Raw genomic sequence first — 20,449 nt, forward strand, 5'->3', positions numbered from 1 at the left:
AGTCATCACTACAGAAGTTCTATGGTCGTCATCATGAACTCGTGGATCGTTATGGTGTATCCATCTGCACCATGAAAACTGCTTTATTCAGTGGGTCATAGTTTTCCTTTCCTCGTTTGTCTACCCCGGACTGACTTTTTATAAGCAACTCGGTGGGTGTTTCTAGAAAAGCAGAGGACGCTTACCCTACCAGTGCACCTGGTCCATGCTCCCAGTTTTTAGTGGAGTCCGAGTTGCTCATTTGCTTTTGTTACTTTGTATGTATGATTTTAGTTACTATTATTTTCTTTGTTGTGTATGTCTGCTTTCCATGTCTGGTCTTTGTCCCTGGATTACATTCTTTAGATTACCACTATAACCTTGGTTCCCTTGATTACTCTTTCATCCTTATTCCAAGTATGATGCAACCTAATATTAACCAATTCTAATTCAACAAGGAATGTAAAGCTTCCCGGGTTGCAGTTTGATACGACCGTAAAGGTAGAACCCTCAACAATTTAAGCAAGTATTAACACAACATTGAAGTTTGATACAACTCTGAAACAGATCATAGCGGGAATCATAGTAGTAACAGTGTGAAAAATAAATATTGAATTTATTTCGTTTCTTTAAACATTTTTTGTTCTATACAGTTCTTGAATTCTTCACATATTTGATAAATATGTTCCTTCTATTGCTGTTCATCTAGGTATCAACATCCCATCTGACATAAGCTGTTCGATGACACTTATCTGTAAAATAACAACTACATTATATAGTAATACTGACTGTATTAATAACAATAGTATACACATGTATAATTAGTTAAAGTAGGTAACAGTTACTATAAATATATATGTGTATATCATGAATACGTACATGTACAAGTATAGCTACATATAAATGCTACCAAGATAATAGATAGGAAAATCTCTATTACGGAAGACATAGAAAACATAAAATAAATATAATATAAAGGAAATAGAGAAATTTACTACATGTAAGTCTGAATACTTGTCAGTTGTTGCAGCGTACATGTACTATGTTTAATATTTAAGAAGTACTAGGGAACTAGAAATAATCATTTTCAATTACCCATCATATTTGTTAAATGATGAATGAATTATAAGTACGCGTCGCATGCACTTGTTTCTATCACTATCCACACGTATATATTTGTACATGTACCCAGGGAAAAAATCTTCACAGGGTATATGTGGATAATACATCCAAATCATTGATGGAAAGAAATGCCTGTGCTATATGTATGTTGATGCAGTTTTAAAAAAAAATGCTAGTTCAAAATTAACTTCTAAATAATATATTTAGTTTACTAATAAAGACACCGACCATTTTTATCTTGCGGGAGAGGGGTGTATACTTGGATTTGATGTCAGATTATAATTTTTTTTCAATGAATGGATGAGTTAAAAACCACAGAACTTGAAACTCGTTTTTTTTTTCAAAAAGACCATACGATCTGGCCCTTCTTCACTTATAAACGTGGTGCCTATAACAAAACCTTGTGACGAATTTTAACTAGCTTTCTGATTGTCATGTGCTCGGAATATAACATATATATAGCGTCTTAGCATGAAATTTGCATGGAACCTATTCCAAAAAATGGCAAAATCATAACTTGTCATCTTGTGAGCAAGTAAGAATCCTTCATTAGCTATTATCATATTCTACTCTAATCTTGAATGATTTTAAGATACGATTGACTTACGATGATTGAAATCAAGAATTAAGTTATAGGACTGTACATGTACGTTCTACATTACAACGTTTGATCCTTTTTGTTTACTTAATAATGTACGTGTGTTGTGTCTTCAAGTAAAATTTTAAGTTTGAGGGGATCGCTTCTATATGCGACTTCGGAGGAAAATAATTTTTACTTTTTAGGAAACTAGAAACACATACCATAAAATTAAAATGCGTTATCCAATTTTAAACCACGAAATATCATCAGGGCACCACAGTTTACCACCAATATAAGAACTTTTCACAACTTTTCCATCCAAAGAAATCATCGTTTTACAAATCTGTCAAGCAAACGGCACGATCTACATTTGTCGTTTCCTGTTCATCATACATGTAGAAAGCACTTTTCACCAGTCATATATTATCAACAAGTCAATGTCGTTCATATTCGATCACGTTCCGTATCAGAACTAATAACGGCCTATCGCAGCAATTTTCTATCACGACAGACGAAAATCGCGATGAAATGGGAGATAATTTAACTCGGGTAGGTTTCTGCCTGATATAGCACTGAAATATGACACATTTAATTAAGCATTAATGTTTTTTTTTTTTCTTGTTTATTTTATGATTTTATCTGGTATTTTTAGATACTAGTAGTTTGTGTAGAGTTTCATTTATTCCAGAAATAACAGTGGGAATTGACGATTGATAAGTACATTAGTGAAACCAAGCAGGGAAACTGCTATTGAAAAAAACAAATTACAAATGTTGGTTAATAAAGTAAGATTTTACGTATAAATTAGAAACAAAATAAATAAATAAAACAAATAATTAAACTGTGAGTGGCTTACTAAATTGGTCTTGCTACAATAATAGTGAACTGAAATGCTAACAATTAAAATGATTAATCTTCTGATAATTTCTAAAACGGATGCTTAATGCATGTCCATACGTCATTCGCTGTACGTACTTCTTACTAATGTTCCTTTGCTGTCAAATTTGGTACATAAAATTATTTCCATTTCGCCTTAGTAAGATTTGGAGGCGAAATGGGAACGGAACAGGAGTCGATAGAGATAAACGTTGACAGTTAGGCGATAGCTCCATGATAGAGACAAACGAATACGAATATATTGGTATTTACGTTTCCCGATTCTTGAAACAGTACTACTATATCACCGCTTATATTAAAGATAGTATAGAAAACAAGTTTAATTATAAGAAGCGTATTCTTGGTGAACATGGAAACTTCAACCGTGTTGAATTTGACAATGCATTATGGGGTAGCGTGCTTAGACCGATCATTGCTCACGGATACGGCACATGGATGTCTTTCTGACACTTTCTCCCAAGCAAAACAAGAGGTTTTGAGTAGTATACAATACCGAGCGGAGAAGATTATTTTTAAACTAAAGTAAAGTTGTATTTTACCATGTGTTGATAATGAACATTTGAATGTGAATTTTACCTCACTCTGTTCATGTTCATTTTCTGGTTCTTGACTATGACTCTTTTATTAGTGATGCAACCGGGCCTTACTTTGATGTGTTGGGGAGTGACTTATTGAACAGTCTTTTCAAGAAGCGATTATCTCTTTTATCGGTCACCAATGGGTAATGAACTTTTTCCGACGCAGTCGGTATAGTTTTGCTTTTTACCCTTTTGACCTTAAAGATGCTTTGCCATGGAAACGCAATTCACCTGATCACAATTCTGTTTACCGATTGGCTAAATACTGATGTTTAGTGGCGTTTGAAAAAAAACTGTATCGAAGATTGAAAATGCGTGCCCTGTGTTATTTTCTGAATGAAATGTAGAACAAATTTTACTGCGTCGGCTATCCGTATGCATGTATGTACGATCATTCGCTAATCAAAATTGTATCGACAGCCTCATAAATCTACTTTTAATAATATTTTTCATGTTTTTAACGTAAATTGATGCAGTAATTTTTAGGCCTCAAATCAACAATATCCATCATTTTTTTTTAAATTAATCCTAGAGGAAACAAATGTGGGACAGATAGTGTTATGCGGGATACTCCAGAAAATCCAGTACATAAATAGAATGCATTGATTGATGAAAAGATCTTGAGCAAACATGATAAATATTAAACTGTGATTTCAAATGTAATACATTTCTTTATTCGATTAAAAAGAATATAAGACTAGATTGCAATGAATATCAGACTCTTCATATTATGCCATTATAAACCAAGGCATAAAAAATCTTTTGTTTTAATTGAAGTCGGAAATGGAATAACGTCTCAAAAAAGCATATTCTATCACTTTTGGTGTTAATTTCTCACATAGACAATCTGATAATATAGAGTAATTTAGTAGCGGATACTCACGTGTTCAGTTAGATAGTAATGACACTACATACAAGAACGTCACGGTATCCCATAATATCTTGAAATATTGATTTTAAGGGAACATCTGAAAACGAGAAAAACACAAGAAATAAACCTTAAAGGTTTTAAACTGAAATTACTTTGCTTTGTGTTCCACATACAGATTGTAACAAGAAACACTAATTTAATATAACGAAACATTTATTGTCAGTACAGCTGTGTCCGGATTCATGGATATTTTCCTCAAATTCGTCCTCAACTCAAATTTTGACCAGTCAAATCTCTTGAAATAAAGAAGGTTGGAGGAAAAAACCCATGATTTGAAACCCAGGCCATGTGTAAACCTTATGGTTCAAGATGACGTCCAATCATTTTTTTGTTAAGATGCGAACCAAGGTTTACAGACTGTTAAAGCACCAATTATCAAAACTTTATTGAACTTAAACGTATTAAAGTAATGATAAATGATAAGTAAATCTCGCCATAAGTGTTATATGTTAGAGGTGTGGTTATTTTGCGTTAGATTTTCGAACGATAGAACATATATTCCTTTTGTTTAACCCACTAAAATCAGTAACAAAAATAGATTAAATGAATCTAAGTAGTTGTAAAACAGCCTTTGCAGTGTCTAAAATTTACAGTAAAACATGATATAGTCCTTGCATTTTCTATCAGTGTACAAATACATATTGTGCTATTTTCCTTACCTCTATCTTGCTGAGAGAGTTTCTATAAAGTAGATAACCAGAGTTTGTGGAGAAACTAAGGGTTTTGTTGTTAGTTACAATAGGTACAGTACACTAAGTAAACACTAGGAACGACGAACCAGCTTTACCATGGGAATGGCGTGACCGTCTACTCAATAATTAGCTAGATTTTTTTCATCCTACACCTACATTGCTGTCAATGCAGATTAAAATCAAAGTTTTTATTTGTACTCAGCTGTTAATTTCATTTATTGCAATGAATTCTGTATTAAACTGTCCTAGCATTGCAATTTATAATACGTCTGCTAATGATTCCAAACTGTCCTGTTTTTTGACATTCCTTAGATAAAAATCGCAAATAAATGATTTGTGAGTTCAAGTAGTAGTAAAGTAGCCTTTGCAGTGTCTAAAGTTTACAGTAAAACTGTTGATAGAATAACTAAGAGTCCAGGGGTCAAAGATTCGTCAGCCTAATTTAAAGCATGTACAATTTTTGAAGAGAAAAACACGAGTTTATACCCTTTATAAAATCTGTTGGATTTATCGAACTACAAAGTATCACCTTGAATTATTTGAGAACAAAGCCAACACAGCTTCAACGAAGAACACACATTTACTAAAACAAATAAATAAGGTAATGAACAAGCTCAAGTTACCAAAATAGTAGCATGGGCCATGCATTCAACTAGTAAATAGAATATAATAGCTGTTTATTGTAGGCTTGATGGTACTGCAATTGTGTGAATAGAAGTCATCGCTCTAAATATTCACAGTAACAGTCTTGCTTCCATGTGTAAAGCTGACGTTTTCTGTGTGAATTATCCTGCCATATTGTTTAAATATCAGTTGGTATTCTCCATAGAAAGCTTTACCACTAACTGATTTTTGTCCATTAAACTGGTGGGATTCGTTAGTTCTAAATCTGCTGTGAAATAGTTCAATCCATTTTTGCCCCGCTGCGTTGGGCTGTGGAAGACACAAATAGAGCATGTAACAGCCAGGGACATACTGTGGTTCAAACAATCTGAATATAATTAACTAATACCTACAAATATCGGCTTTGTATGAGCATATTTACTGAGCATAATTGCAAAATATTTTAGTTCGTAAACTGAGTAATAACAAATTTAGATATACATCGTAATTCGATTTTTAAGCAGTAACGTGTACCATAAATGATATTCTCTGTAACTGATACCCACTGGAATGCATGTCTATAATAAGCATGATTAGTAAACATTTATTTATCATGTTTATACATGTATTAAGCCAAGTTTATTTATATAGCCTCACTATACTTACGGTTACACCACTTCCTGTTGCCAGAGCTAGGTCTCGGTCGTAGATAGCACCGTCCCAGAATCCCCATAATAGTACGCCTTCTACGTGAGGATGGCTGAAGAACAAAGTCATTAGATTGTCTAAGGCTGCTGCTTTCTTCGTTGGATCGGTTTCCTTTATAGTTAACTCTGTGATCCATATTGGTAACCCAGACTCAGCAAGTTTGTCTAATCTGTACTATAAACAAGAAATCATGTTTGTAAAAAAGCTACATCATTACACTTCTTTCATTTTTAATATCAACAATACAAAGAAACATCTGAAATAAATTTGAGGGAATATATCATCATCCGATATTCTATCCAAAAATTCCGATCACAATACTACGTGTATATAAACTGTACCTTAACAACATCCATACTCAAATGACTGTTACCAAAATGTCCCTGTGCTCCCAGTCCATATATAGGTACACCCTTTGATTTGTAGTGCTTCCCGAGTGTCTTTAAAGCCTGAAAAATCATTGGTTAGACAGCACAATAAATACCATGGAGGGCTGGAAAAGTAATGGGAAATAGTCCATACAATGTATGTTTTATAACACTTCTATACTATAAAAGAATATTAGAGAAATGTCAAGGATTCCGCCATAATTAATGTTTTAAATTATTGGAAAGTTAAATGAACAAAGTACAAATACCTATCTGATATACGTTCTACTGAAAACATGGGTTATAAGCTGCTTAACTAGAACTTAATATCTTATATAGTTATCTCATCAAATTTGCAATGTCTGTTCTTTTTTTTTTATTATTTTGTTTGTTTTTAATTTATTTATTTTTTTCATTTTCTCACTCGAAACACTATAATGTTTGACATACTGTTGGACACAATGTAGTTTTGTCATAATCTGTAAAATGTTACATACTGTTGGACACATTGTATTTTGTCAGGACTGTGTAAGCTGTTACTTACCGTAGTTGTTTGGTGGTAATTTATTACATTGTATTCGTTGAGGAACAATTTAACATTAGGTTCAATATTGTGTATCCATTTAAACATATCTTCAGAAACGTGAGGGTTATGAACCAAGTCTTCAAATGGGTGGGCGTGGAGGTTTTCATTGTTTACATCCCAGTGTTCTAACCTATAAATCAAGGGGAAGCATGGTTACAACGATACATTAGAAAGTAAAATAATAACAGAGACGAAGACAACCGACTGCATAGAAAAACAAAAAACAAAAAAATTAAAACTTGAAGTAAATTATCAGCATGGTCGAAATATGCCTCTCCGTGATCCCCTTTGGCCCAAGCTCCGTCCTCTTATGTAAAAGGTCTGCTAGAGATTCAGTCAAAACTGGAAAGCAAGTAGCGGCACTGCTTGTTCCCAATGGATGCGGATAATTTGTCGTAAAATATCTACCGCATGGACTAAAGATATTGACGGTTAAAAAAATACAATACATGGACAAAGCATATATTGATAAGTAGTGTTAAGAACCAATAATACAACAGATAAAAAGTGGAAGGCATTCAACTTAGGTTCATACACAGAAAAAATTGCAACATATGTTTTCATATGTTTTAAAACATATGGAAACGTATGTTTAGGACCAGTGCAATAAAATATAATGTTTTTGTGCTTTTTAAAATGCATGAAATCATGTTTTAAAAATCCTACTGAACACATATAAATACAATATTATAACTCCTTAGTAAAAAAAAACATATGTTTTCATGGTGGTCCTAAACATATGAAAAAAAATGTGATTAACATGTGTTTTTCAGGTGCTTTCAAAACATGAAAAACATTTCTCACAATTTTTCCTGTGTATAGTTTTGGTTTCCGCTGAGTTACGCAATATGATCTAGATATTATGCCAGAATGACTAATTTTCTTATTTTAAGAGAGAGCATGGCATTATATTTGGTGAAATAGTTCTACAGTGTGACTCCAATAGAGTAAGATGTCTAGGCATAATGACTAACGTTCCTATATGATATCATGGCAGGTAAACTTCACATTACAATTTGTACTTACGTTCCCATTGAATGTGATATCATATCATTTACTCTTTTATGCATAACTTGTAAGGCATCGTTCTGTGACATTCCCTTTATCCAGTCAGGAACACGTTTAGGATCATCCCAGAACATATTATGACCACGCACTTTAAATCTGAAAAGCGATAGTGATTTCAATTGGGACATTTTTTTTCTTACAATGTGGCGAATAGATTATTAAAATGCCTCTATTTAATTATTAATAGTGCATATATCGAAAATGGACGAGTCATGAAGTAAATCGTTGGTTTCGCTCATTTTCAAAACCCTTGACACATAGATATATACATATTAATACAGAGTAAGCAGTGTGTCGTCAGTCATGTATGAACTTTAAACATTTTCGGTATAAACGATTTCGACTTTAAAAAATGTCAAATTTGCATAAAGATCTAGAGAAGGAAGACAAATAGGTTACATTAAGTTCATCGGATTACTTAAGAAAAAGTTGAGATTGTGTGCACGCTATTATTAAATTAATATGAATTATACCCCTTTGCCTTTAATGTCTTTACTGCATCCATAGCGGTATTGTAGTTGATGTGTCCCTGAAAATATAAAACACAGCTGTTCCATTTTAAGCACCATTCTGTGTGAGAATCAGGCAATGTCTGGCACACAAATTTTTCTAAAATTGGTCTTTTTTTGCTTCAAAAATATTCAATACATATAGTAAACAACCGAAGAGCTGTTTAAATTTATCCTTTAGATTTTTTCAAAAAAGACATATCTAAATACAGAAAGGAATATTGTCACTTAAAAATATAGCATATGTACACCAAAACAGCATCGTGGGATCCATGGGTTTTTTTCTACACCATGAATCACCTTACCATAGGGAATGCCTAAATCTCATATGGACCAGTACTTAACATTTTACACAACATGGAGCAGTTAAATGAAAAAGTAAAACCAAACAGAATGTGTTCAATTATATAAGACATCTTAGAATCAATACAAATGTATCTCCATTTTAACTACCATAAAAGTCATCCTACTTAATATAGGATATTGTGATATTCTACCCTTGTCCATTCCATTTGTTTCCATTTCATGGCGTTTTCAGGAACTGCCCATTCAAAGTTGTCAAACAAGAATTTCTGGTAGGCTGCATGATTACTGTCAGTTACATATCTAGCATTAAATGTTGTCCCTAAAGCAAACTGACTCTTTTTCTGATGAACCTGTCATGCAACAAGAAAAAAAAACACTTACATATTAATTTACAACTTCATTGTTCTTTGATTGATGATTGATTGATGATTTATTGATTGATTGATTGATTGATTGGTTGACTGATTGATTTGCAGATACTTTATGAAATTTAACTTACTAGACTGGAAGGCTTCACTAACAGACGCTACAACTGACAGGAAGACATGTACTATTCTAATAGGATCAAACCAACCAAATGTTGTTTCAACCAAATGCAAAGCTTATGACTAGTTATTCTAGGCTATGATAACACTCATCCGCAAGACCAATGAGTACTTAACTTTCAATATAGAATCGTATACTAAAACTTTAATGTACATATAGCTACTAAATGTAGTCTAAATTGTAATTCGTACACTTGAGCAAAATAGTTGTATATGAATCACGATATTAGCCATACGAAAATGAGTCAAAATGCAATTATCATTGACTTCTTTAAAACAGGCGTGCAAAGCAAACAAACGACTGGACTACACTGACAATAAAATTCAACAATAAATACACAAAACAATCATAAGGGATTTTCAAATGGGAGATATCTGTTTGCGTCAGTTTTGCGTCTTTTTGCTCAACAACGTATTTGCGCTAGTGTGTCATTTGCGCCACCCATTTTTACAAAAACGCAAATTCATATACGCAAATAACTATTGTATTCGATTGCACCATTTGTATAATAAAGTATGGTAAAATATCGAAAATATTTAAGAAAAATTAGTATGACTCCCCTTCTCTATCCGGGCTGGAAACAGGTAGTACATACAATAGTGGAGCGTTTGTTTGTTTGTTAGTTGGGGTTTAACGTCCGAGCAGCAATATTTCAGCTATATTCAGACGGTGAACATGAAATTGATGAAAAATGAACATGAAATGATGATGAAATGAAAAAGGGATGGGACACAAGGACAATGGGGTCGACAAAATTTGATTGCCACTGGAAATAGGGAGAGGTGGGTAGGGTCAGGCAATTTAGCCTCCTGTGGCGGAGCCCTATGGTTCCTACTCCGGGAGAATACCACAGTAGGGATCTTTAACGTGCGAGGAACGTGGCATCTTTCCCAACACGGTGCACCACCATGGTTTGCGGTCAGGTTTTCCTTATTATAGCCTGACAACCCCAGCATGTAACACGCCAGGGGGTACCCCATTCCACCACCTGGGGCACACATCCCAGTTGCTCTGTGGGCAGAGCGCCCTAACCCCCGGCTAGGGTTCTGAGCACTATTTAGTCGCCTTTTACGACAAGCTTAGCGCTGCTGCAGGCCTATTCTTTTAACACCCGGACCTGCACGGGGCAATAGTGGAGCGAGTCATATTTTTGATAATATGATATCTTTAAAATGAGCTGCAGGTAAATTTTCAAATAATTTTTATATTTTACTTCATAAAAAGTCTATACAAATAAAAAGTAAAACTGTACATACTGACAAACTAAAAAAAAAACAGTCAAACACATGATTTTTTCAAATAAATGGATGGAACTTTTAACTCATTACAAACATGTTTGATCGGCGACTTATTTCGCCATTCTCTAACTAATTTTTGGAGTTTCCTGAATGCAATGCTCAGTGTTCTATCACAGAAAATCATATTGTTACTAATTCTAATATGGCGTGCTTCAAAGCTCTTCAGCCATGGTAAAAAAGTGATAAACACATAACCAAAATTTTTGCAACACATAGGCTGCGTCTATTAAAAGATATGAAGAGACTCGAAATAAATCATGGGAACTCCATTTTATCCTTGTTTTACCAGGAGCTGGCCATTTATGTCGTTATTTAACTCCTTTTTAGCGCTCGGGGTAAAACATTGCGACATAAATGACCCACTCGTGGTAAAACAATGATAAAATGGAGTTTCCGTGATTCAATTTTTATATATACACCAACGAACAACAAACCAGTCTTTAACATACATCACTTAATAACTAAATGAACAAAATATCTTAAAAATTGGAAATTTTCCTTCGTATATCTTAAGGTAGACACATTACCTGAACCGTTAATCCATTTGTATTATGACTTCCAGAAAGACTGAAAAACACATACATGAATGTAAATTCAAATGAAACATAAATATAAAATGTCATTTTTATTAGCAGAGGTAACACGTGTTCAATTTTAAATTTCTATTTTACTGAAGTTAGTTATACGACTCACAACGAGAAAGCTGTTATAATTTCGTGAAGAAACGGACTGCAATACAATACCGTTTGCTGATGACAGAACAGCTAAAATCGATACTTGCTTTATAGTTAATGTTCCTTTCCTTATATTTTCTATCCTACGGTTGGCATGAGTTTTCCAGTTTGGATCATGGACAATCTGTTGACATGTGGCATAGTCCAAAACATAGTTCACAGAGGGGTCCGTTATCTGGACGTACATACGCACGTGATTAACACCTGTTTAAATGAAAGTTTTTAAAAAAAAAGCGAGTAAATACCGAGGAAGCTCACTTCAGGGGATAGATTTAATCTTCCCTTGATTGAATGGCCATTACCCGATGAACTAGAGAATTGAGAAGAGGATTTAAACTTCACGAGACACAGAGGAATGATAGATTGCAACCTTTATATCATTCATGTACTGCTGAAGTTGACCACTTTCAAGTCTATTGAATTCTAAGTTAGTAATAGTTTATAAGCATTAACTTCTTCATTGTTTAAATTTAAACTTAAATCGCATACTTGTCAAAGTAAACCATTAACGTATATTCACCATTTGGAAGATGAAAGTCGCCTCCTATTTCCGAGAATGTACCATCAGCCATGAGATAGTCATTATGCCCTATAGGAACGTAGTGGTCTTTACCTGTAAATATATCCGTATTGAGTCTTAAGACGGTTGATCATGATAATCAAACAAAATCTAGGCTTAGAAATGCAGTTCAAATTGTCGAAATTGTTCAATATATTCAATACTTTTATATAGATTTCATTAAAACATATATATGTAGTACATATTCTTACCGTTGTTATACTGGAGCATAAGATCAACTGCTGCGTATGACTTTCCAGACGACACATTCAGGATTTTGATATAGGTAGAACAATAATAATAATGGCCACCGAGGGCTGCAAATGATTGAGCTAGACCAGCCCAGTTATGGTGTCTGAAATGTCAAATGGAATTACAAATCTTTTAAAATCTATATACCAATTGGTAAATGAAGAATATTTGTAATTGATGGTGGATAAACCGAGTATAAAATAAGAGTTCACTTAAGTTGCTAGCGGCGGTCTGCGTAAATTGCAATAAAGTTTGAAATTGAAGACGGATAAAAATTATACACAATAAGAATAAAAAGCATAGTTACATAGAAACAACGGGTACCACGCCATTTAAATCGCGGTTTTCTCGAGTGTTAAGGAAGGTACCAGTTCCGGTTTCTTGCAAGACATGTACACTCGACGTGGTTCTAGCTAATAAAATGTCCAAGAGGAAGACATCTATGACAGGAAGTGTTCTTTTTTTCATATTAGCAACTGACAATCGGCAGAAGTCAGTCCAGACATGAAGACGACCATAGAATTTTCAAAGTAATGACCTTAACATACGGGCAACTGAGCTCAGTCATATCCAGTTAATAGTATAATGGCCGTGAATTAAAAAAAAAACGTATTTCTAAGTTGTGACATTATAACACATATGCTTGAACAGTCAGAATGTCAGTGCATGTACTTAGGAATAGACAAAAGTCGTGGTACTTTTGAAAGCTTTCCTCTATAGTCACGAGATGACATTTAGCAACGATACGAACAAGAGGTAGACTGCTATACTTCTGAAGCGTTTTTAATTGTAAGTTCTATGTAATAGAGGCGATGAAGATTTAGTAATAAACATCATCTATACACCGGATTTGGAGCCGACATACCTTTCTTTCGGTGGAAGGTTTAAATATGGCCTCATTAAATTACACTATAACAATAAAGTTGAAAACGATAGCACTTTCCGTATATCCGTTACACCCTTCATTTCGTGCATTATAAAGCTAGGACATCGTTGCTTTGAGCTGATAATTCGACTGTCTTTATAGAAATAAACCACTAAAATCCCCAAAACTCTTTCGTGACACAGTGTTAGCCAATCATTTGCACGATATGAGTGACGCCGGCCATCAGCTGACTGTTCCTATACTTGGTTTTCGTTTTCGTGCTAACATATATTCTTAATACTGTTAGACCCGGTTTGCACTGTAATACATGGCGGGCAAAGGGGTTTCTTAGCGCCCTTGGCTATCATTTGGGGTCTCTCCCGGACGGTGGAAAGCATTGAAGCGTTTACACAGTCCCCGGGCATTATCATACCCATGAATGTGGGTCATGGTGTATTCGGTAAAATTAGTTGTCATGTGACCACGTTCATTCATTGAATTCATTAAATGCATTATCACGTGATTTAATGTCGTTCCATGACCTAGTGTTCCAATTTGTAATCTGTACGCTATATATTGTATATCCTACTGCATTTGCTGAATCTTTGACCCAGCAAAATACTTTTTGGGATCAAATCAACACCTCCAAATGCATGCAAGACAGAAAGGTAGGTCAACTTAATGGTGCACGCCAGTCAAGTGATTAGAAATCACGAAGGCCGAAAAAATAATGTTATGTTTCCGATCACCATTCGAAATTTGTCGGGTCGGTAGGGATTTATTTTTATTTAATTTTTTTTTAAATGGAATATGTCATAGTGACACCAAACTAAATATACAAAAACTAATAGACGTAGTCTGCTGCCTAATCCCTTTTGGGATTCGGCGCTTGAGATATTTTTTTTTTGATGGTGGTGGTCAAAAAAAAAAAATCAAATGCCAAAACCTAAAAGGGATTATGCACGACCAAGAGCACACTCATGGCATGTGTGTTTACAATCGAATCTAAATATAAATAACCAATATTTCTCTTTGTTTTTTTCCATCTAGGCAAGGATTTATATATAACATTTAACTCTTTGAACTAGGATAGAAAAAAAATCTATGGCTTTATTTTCTACTTTTTTCTGAAAGACAATCGGCAGACTTTATCATTATTATTTTTTTTTAAATAACAAATTAAAAACTTTTGGGTAGGGGGTCTGAAGGAGGGTCGGTAGGGTGACCGGAAACACAACATATTTTTAGGCTTAATAGGACGGTCTATTTATTACTCCAGCAGTTCTAGAGGTTGTCTGTTTATTACTCCAGCAGTTCTAGAGGTTGTCTGTTTATTACTCCAGCAGTTCTAGAGGTTGTCTATTTATTACTCCAGCAGTTCTAGAGGTTGTCTGTTTATTACTCCAGCAGTTCTAGAGGTTGTCTATTTATTACTCCAGCAGTTCTAGAGGTTGTCTGGCAAGATATTTTGTGGCAAAACACATGGCATTGAGGAATCTGTTGAGTTGGGGTAGTCAAATTAGTTTTGCAGTTTTGCAGTTTTGCAGTTTTATTCTCTTTTGATAAAGAAATGTTTAAACTAAGACTAATGTAAAAGACAAAGACCGTATTAAATATCACTATAACAATAAAGTTGAAAGTTGGTAGCACTTTCCGTATATCCGTTACATCCTTCATTTCGTGCATTATAAAGCTAGAGCATCGTTGCTTCCAGGAGATAATTCGACTGTCTTTGTGGATATAAACCACTAAAACCCCCGAAAATCTTTCGTAACACAGTCTTTCGTAAGGTTCACAGTCTTAACCAGTCATATTATTTACGACGTGAGTGACGCTGACAATCAGCTGAGTGTTGCGCATGAGTAATTTTGACGGAGGTGGTAAAAACAAAAAAAATATCGCAAGTGCCGAATTCCAAAAAGGGATTGTTTACGACCAAGAGCACACTCATGGCATGTGTGTTTTCAATTTTCTTCTTTTTTTTCTGAAAGACAATCGGCACAGTTTTTACGTTATTTTTTTTTCTTCAAAATTTCAAATAAAAAACTTCTGAGTAGTGGGGTATGAAAAAGGGTCAGTAGGATAACCGGAAACATTTTTAGGCCTAAACGGATGGTCTAATTATTACTCCAGTAGAGCTAGAGATTGTCTGGCAAGCTTTTTTCTGACTTGGCTTGGGGTATGAAAGAACGGAAGTCCAACCTCTTGCATAAATTGTTTATTAATTACAAGTAAAGATTCTAAAGAAAAGTTAATGACAGTGTTGTGAAGAGATGAATGTACATACACGTTATGTTGGTTCTGAAACCAAATGATACTGGCAGTGCCTCTTGCTATATTTTATACAGCTGCAAAACAAGTATACAGTTTTTGTCAAAGGAAACATTTTTCGGGCTACAAATTTGTGTGACTATTTAGAATTAGATAAATTCTTTGATACAAGATTTAGTTGAAATATTGATTTTGAAGCGTTAATTGTGAGTCAGTACCGATGGATTTAGCCTTAAAGTCCTTTAAATACCGGTATTGCATTTTTGATTCATAAGAATTTCTAATGTTTTTCTTTGAGTACATGACTGTAAGTGGGAAATTTTTCCATTACGCAGTTTTACTCTCCTTTGCTAGTAAGGAAGAAAAATTGACAGGCTTTTTAGGGGATTGAAAATGGAGCAAGTCCAAATCCCGAATTTGCCTATGTGTGTGTGTGTGTGTGTGTGTCTAAAATAATAGTGTCACCGAAAAATGGTGCTGACAGCGACGTCATCGTCGGCGGCGTCCGTGTCGTCGTCGTCCATATTCACTTGATTTTCGTGCTACTAACTACTAATTAATGATTGATCCTACTTAATTTTTTAGTTTATGGTCCTATCGTTTTAAAATTAGGGCCATCCATGTAATTGACAGATACCACACTGTTGGTTTCTGTTAATATAAAAAAAACAGAGAGCCCAGAATTTTACCAAGCTAATCTACATAAAGTGAAATGCCCAATCCTTATTTACAAGATATAACAAGTTCAACACATCCATGCAAGTACACCATCAAGGAAGAATATGTATATGACCTGTCTTATGGTTGTGGCATGTCATTGTGGAATTTGTTCCCCATTTTTTGATATCAGTAGATATTTATTAAGACATGTTATATAATTCAATTATTGATTTCAGTAAATGGAGGAGTTTTCTGGACGATACATACACGTTCACCCTCCCGGTGCACCTGGGCCATGCTACCAGTTTTAAGTGGAGTCCGAGTTTCTCATTTACTTTTGTTACTTTATATGTATTATTTTAATTACTTTATGTTCGTTGTTGTATTTGTCTGTTTTCCATGTCTGGGCTTTGTCCCTGTATTACATTCCTTTGATTTCCGCTAGAATCTTGGTCCCATTGGTTACATGTACTCTTTCAAGACAAAACGTATGTATGTTCAAATTTGCTCTTTGGACAATACCAGTCGTCCATACTTGCCCCTTGGGCAATACAAGCCTGTGTCCACACTTGTATAAATAAAGAAATTGCGGTCGTATATATATTGGTATGGTGCTGACAGCGGTGTCATCGTCGGTGGCGTCCGTGTCGTCCATATTCACTTGATTTTCTTGCGATGACTTTAGTTATGGTAGATCAATTGTTATGAAATTTGGATATGATTTTACTAACTTCTAAAGGATTGCTCCTATTTAATATTGAGTTTATGACTCCTACCATTTTCAAATTAGGGCCATCCATGTAACTGACAGATACCAGACTGTTGGTTTCTGTTAATTAAAAAAAAACTGAGAGTCCAGAATTTTACCAAGCTAACGTACATTTTTAGAAATTTGTTAACATATATTAATAGATATACGCATAATTCAATTATTGAAATTAATAAATGGAGGAGTTTTCTAGACAATGCAAACACATTCGAGACAAAACGTATGTATGTTTAAATTTGCTCTGCGGGCAATACCAGTCTGCATCCATACTTGCCCCTCAGGCCATACCAGTCTGCGTCCATACTTGCCCCTCGGGCAATACCAGTCTGCGTCATACTTGCCCCTCGGGCAATACCAGTCTGTGTCCATACTTGTATAAGAGTAATCAAGGGAACCAAGGTTATAGTGGTAATCAAAAGAATGTAATCCAGGGACAAAGACCAGACATGGAAAACAGACATACACAACAAAGAACATAAAGTAACTAAAATACAAAGTAACAAAAGTAAATGAGCAACTCGGACTCCACTAAAAACTGGGAGCATGGACCTGGTGCACCGGTAGGGTAAGCGTCCTCTTTTCTAGAAACACCTGCCGAGTTGCTCCTAAAAAGTCAAGTCTGGGGTAGACAAACGAGGAAAGGAAAACTATGACCCGTTGAATAAATCGGTTTTCATGGTGCTGATGGATACACCATAACGATCCACGAGTTCATGATGACGACCATAAATCTTCTGTAGTGATGACTTCAACCTTGTAACAACATAACCCTGTTCCAGAAGCCTATTTGTTGGAGTTCTAGCGCGATACAAAAAGTATCATAACGTATGAGTTGTGATATGAACACTCCATACGCAGGAGCCGAAGGGATGTTGCCACAGATGAAAGGAAAGTTGACAATTCTGAATGAAAAGTCATCACGTATGTCGTAAAGTTTGGTCAATAGTTTTCCTTTACCATCGATTTCTAAGTGTAGGTCAAGATATGAGGCTGACTTCACAGTGTCTGTAGTATTCTTTATCTCAAGTTCTTTTGGGTAGATGCGATGTATCAAATCCCCGAAATTAGGATTGTTTAAAGATAATACGTCATCTATATAGCGGAAACTGAGATTGAAGGATCTAGCCAAACGATATTCTTTCTTTCTGATCAGATCAGCTATAAAGTCAGCCAAAAGTGACAAAAAAGGTTTGCAATGCATGCTCAAATTGAAAAGATCATGAAGTTTCTTTCTAGCTCAGATTAGTAATACGAGCAACAAAACGTATTTATACCTTTATTGTGACCGTGACGACATGATGTCAACGATATCTGTTGCTTGTTGTCTTACCTGTTATTAACCAACTACCCAAAATACGTTGAAATATGTCAAAAACTGACCAATTGATATGATTTCAAACCGGGCATCTATACGGGGCCAATATGGATCAAGCCAGGGCCAATACGGCATCATAACTTCCGGTCGTTTGACACCACCATTTTGAGTTAGAATTAGATTTAATGAACTTTGATCACCTGGACTAAAAGCAGCAGAAACACAAGAAAAAATCTTCCATTTTATACAAAAAGGATACTTAAGACTGAATAATGCAAATAAACCTATATGTTTTTGGTAAAACACGAAACTAACTGTTCTACAAATCATCTAGTTCGGTCAATCATATTGGCCTCGACAGCCGTATTGGCCCTCGACGATGCCTCGGGACCAATACGGCCGCCTCGACCAACATGACAGACCTCAAACCTATAACAGGGCGAATATGAAATTACATATTTATTAACATATACTATTGCCCATTACGGTATGTTGCCAATGATATTTTTCCTCTGTTGTCTTACCAGTTATTGTCCATTACGGTATGTTGCCAATGATATTTTTCCTCTGTTGTCTTACCTGTTATTGTCCATTACGGTATGTTGCCAATGATATTTTCCTCTGTTGTCTTACCTGTTATTGTCCATTACGGTATGTTGCCAATGATATTTTTCCTTTGTTGTCTTACCTGTTATTGACAATGACGGCATGTTGTCCATGATAAATGTTATTTGTTGTCTTACCTGTTCTCGACCATGACGGCATGTTGTTCAAAAAATTTCTTAATAGTCGCCGTTCCTGTTATTGACAATGACGGCATGTTGTCCATGATATTTTTGTATATGTTGTCTTACATTTTGTACCTATTATCGACCGTGACGGCTTGTTGTCCATGATATTTGTTATTTATCGTCTTACCTGCTGTTGACCATGACGGCAAGTTGCGAATGATATTTTTCATTTGTTATCATACCTGTTCATGATATTTGTTATTTATTGTCTTAGTCGTTATAAACAATGACAGCATGTTGTTCATGATATTTTTTTAATTGTTATCTTACCTGTTATTGACAATGACGGCATGTTGTCCATGACAAATGTTACTTGTTGTCTTACCTGTACTTGATCATGACGACATGTTGTTCAGAAAATTTGTTATTAGTCGCCTTACCTGTTATTGACTATGACGACATGTTGGCAGTAATATTTGTCATTTGTTGTCTTACCTGCTATTGGCTATGAGGGCATGTTGTCCATTATATTTGTTACTTGTTGTGTTACCTGCTTGTTTACGTGACGTCATGTTACTCATTATATTTGTTATTTGTATTCTAACCTGCTTCTGACCATGACGGCATATTGTCCATGAAATTTGTCATTTTTAGCCTTACTGAATTTTTCATAACAGGGAATGCTGCCCATAATATTTGTTATATGCCGTTTTCCTGTTATTGACCATGACAGCATGTAGTTCATGATATTTGTTATTTATTGTCTTGCCTGTTATTGACCATGACGGAATACAGTCCATAATATTTATTAGTTGTCGTCTTACCTGTTACTGACCATGACGGCATGTAGTCCATATTTGTAATTTGTTGTTGTACCTGTTATTGACCATGACGGACTGCAGCCCATGATACTTATTAGTTGTCGCCTTACCTGTTACTGATAATGACGGCAAGTTCTCTGTTATATTTGTTTTTGTCGTCATACCTGTTATTGACAATGACGGCATGCTGCCCATGATATTCGTTATTTGTTGTCTGTTGTCTTACCTGTTATTGACAATGACGGCATGCTGCCCATGATATTCGTTATTTGTTGTCTTACCTGTTATTGACTACGACGGCATGTTGTCCATGATATGTGTCACTTGTGGTAACGGTAGCATGACAGTCTGCACATTGCCAAGGAGATATAGAATTTTCATTCTCAAAATCATGGTTACCTAGCAATTCCTTTCCTACTACGACAGAAGAACACAGGACTACTAGGAAATGGTACATCAGGAACCGGTTAACTAAATGGCTTTCAAGGTTTATATAAAGTGCAAACCAAACTGGATTAAGTCAGTCCTTATCTTTATAGAATGTAAGTCAACATATGAAATAATTTATTTATATACTGTGGATTGAAAATGTTATTCAATCGAACTTTAAGTGTCAACATGTCTGGAATCGTGTCACTTCATTATGTTGCCACCAAATAACACAAAGTATGTACTGTCAAAATCATTTATTGCTGAAAAGT

General features: G+C 34.9%; 1 protein-coding gene across 2 annotated transcripts; it reads right to left on the reverse strand.

Moving 5' to 3' along the window:
* Positions 1 to 5,439: 5,439 nt before the first annotated feature.
* Positions 5,440 to 20,277, reverse strand: LOC148626859 (uncharacterized). Of its 2 annotated transcripts, XM_088550692.1 has the most exons (12): positions 20,030 to 20,277; positions 12,277 to 12,419; positions 12,026 to 12,118; positions 11,553 to 11,709; positions 11,299 to 11,338; positions 9,119 to 9,277; positions 8,586 to 8,641; positions 8,071 to 8,208; positions 7,003 to 7,174; positions 6,432 to 6,539; positions 6,049 to 6,264; positions 5,440 to 5,712 (listed from the first exon to the last, which is right to left on the reverse strand). In XM_088550692.1, exons 1-12 carry the CDS (start codon positions 20,203 to 20,205, stop codon positions 5,506 to 5,508), a joined length of 1,665 nt encoding a protein of 554 aa, XP_088406818.1. In that variant the 5' UTR covers positions 20,206 to 20,277; the 3' UTR covers positions 5,440 to 5,505. The 2 variants fall into 2 exon arrangements, with proteins under 2 accessions (XP_088406818.1, XP_088406896.1); XM_088550770.1 differs by lacking the exon at positions 12,277 to 12,419 and having other exon boundaries at positions 20,148 to 20,264.
* Positions 20,278 to 20,449: the final 172 nt, after the last annotated feature.

Source organism: Perna viridis, chromosome 1, assembly GCF_037379345.1.
Source record: "Perna viridis isolate PV_CMFRI_1.1 ecotype Kerala chromosome 1, ASM3737934v1, whole genome shotgun sequence".
In the NCBI taxonomy this organism is placed as follows: domain Eukaryota; kingdom Metazoa; phylum Mollusca; class Bivalvia; order Mytilida; family Mytilidae; genus Perna; species Perna viridis.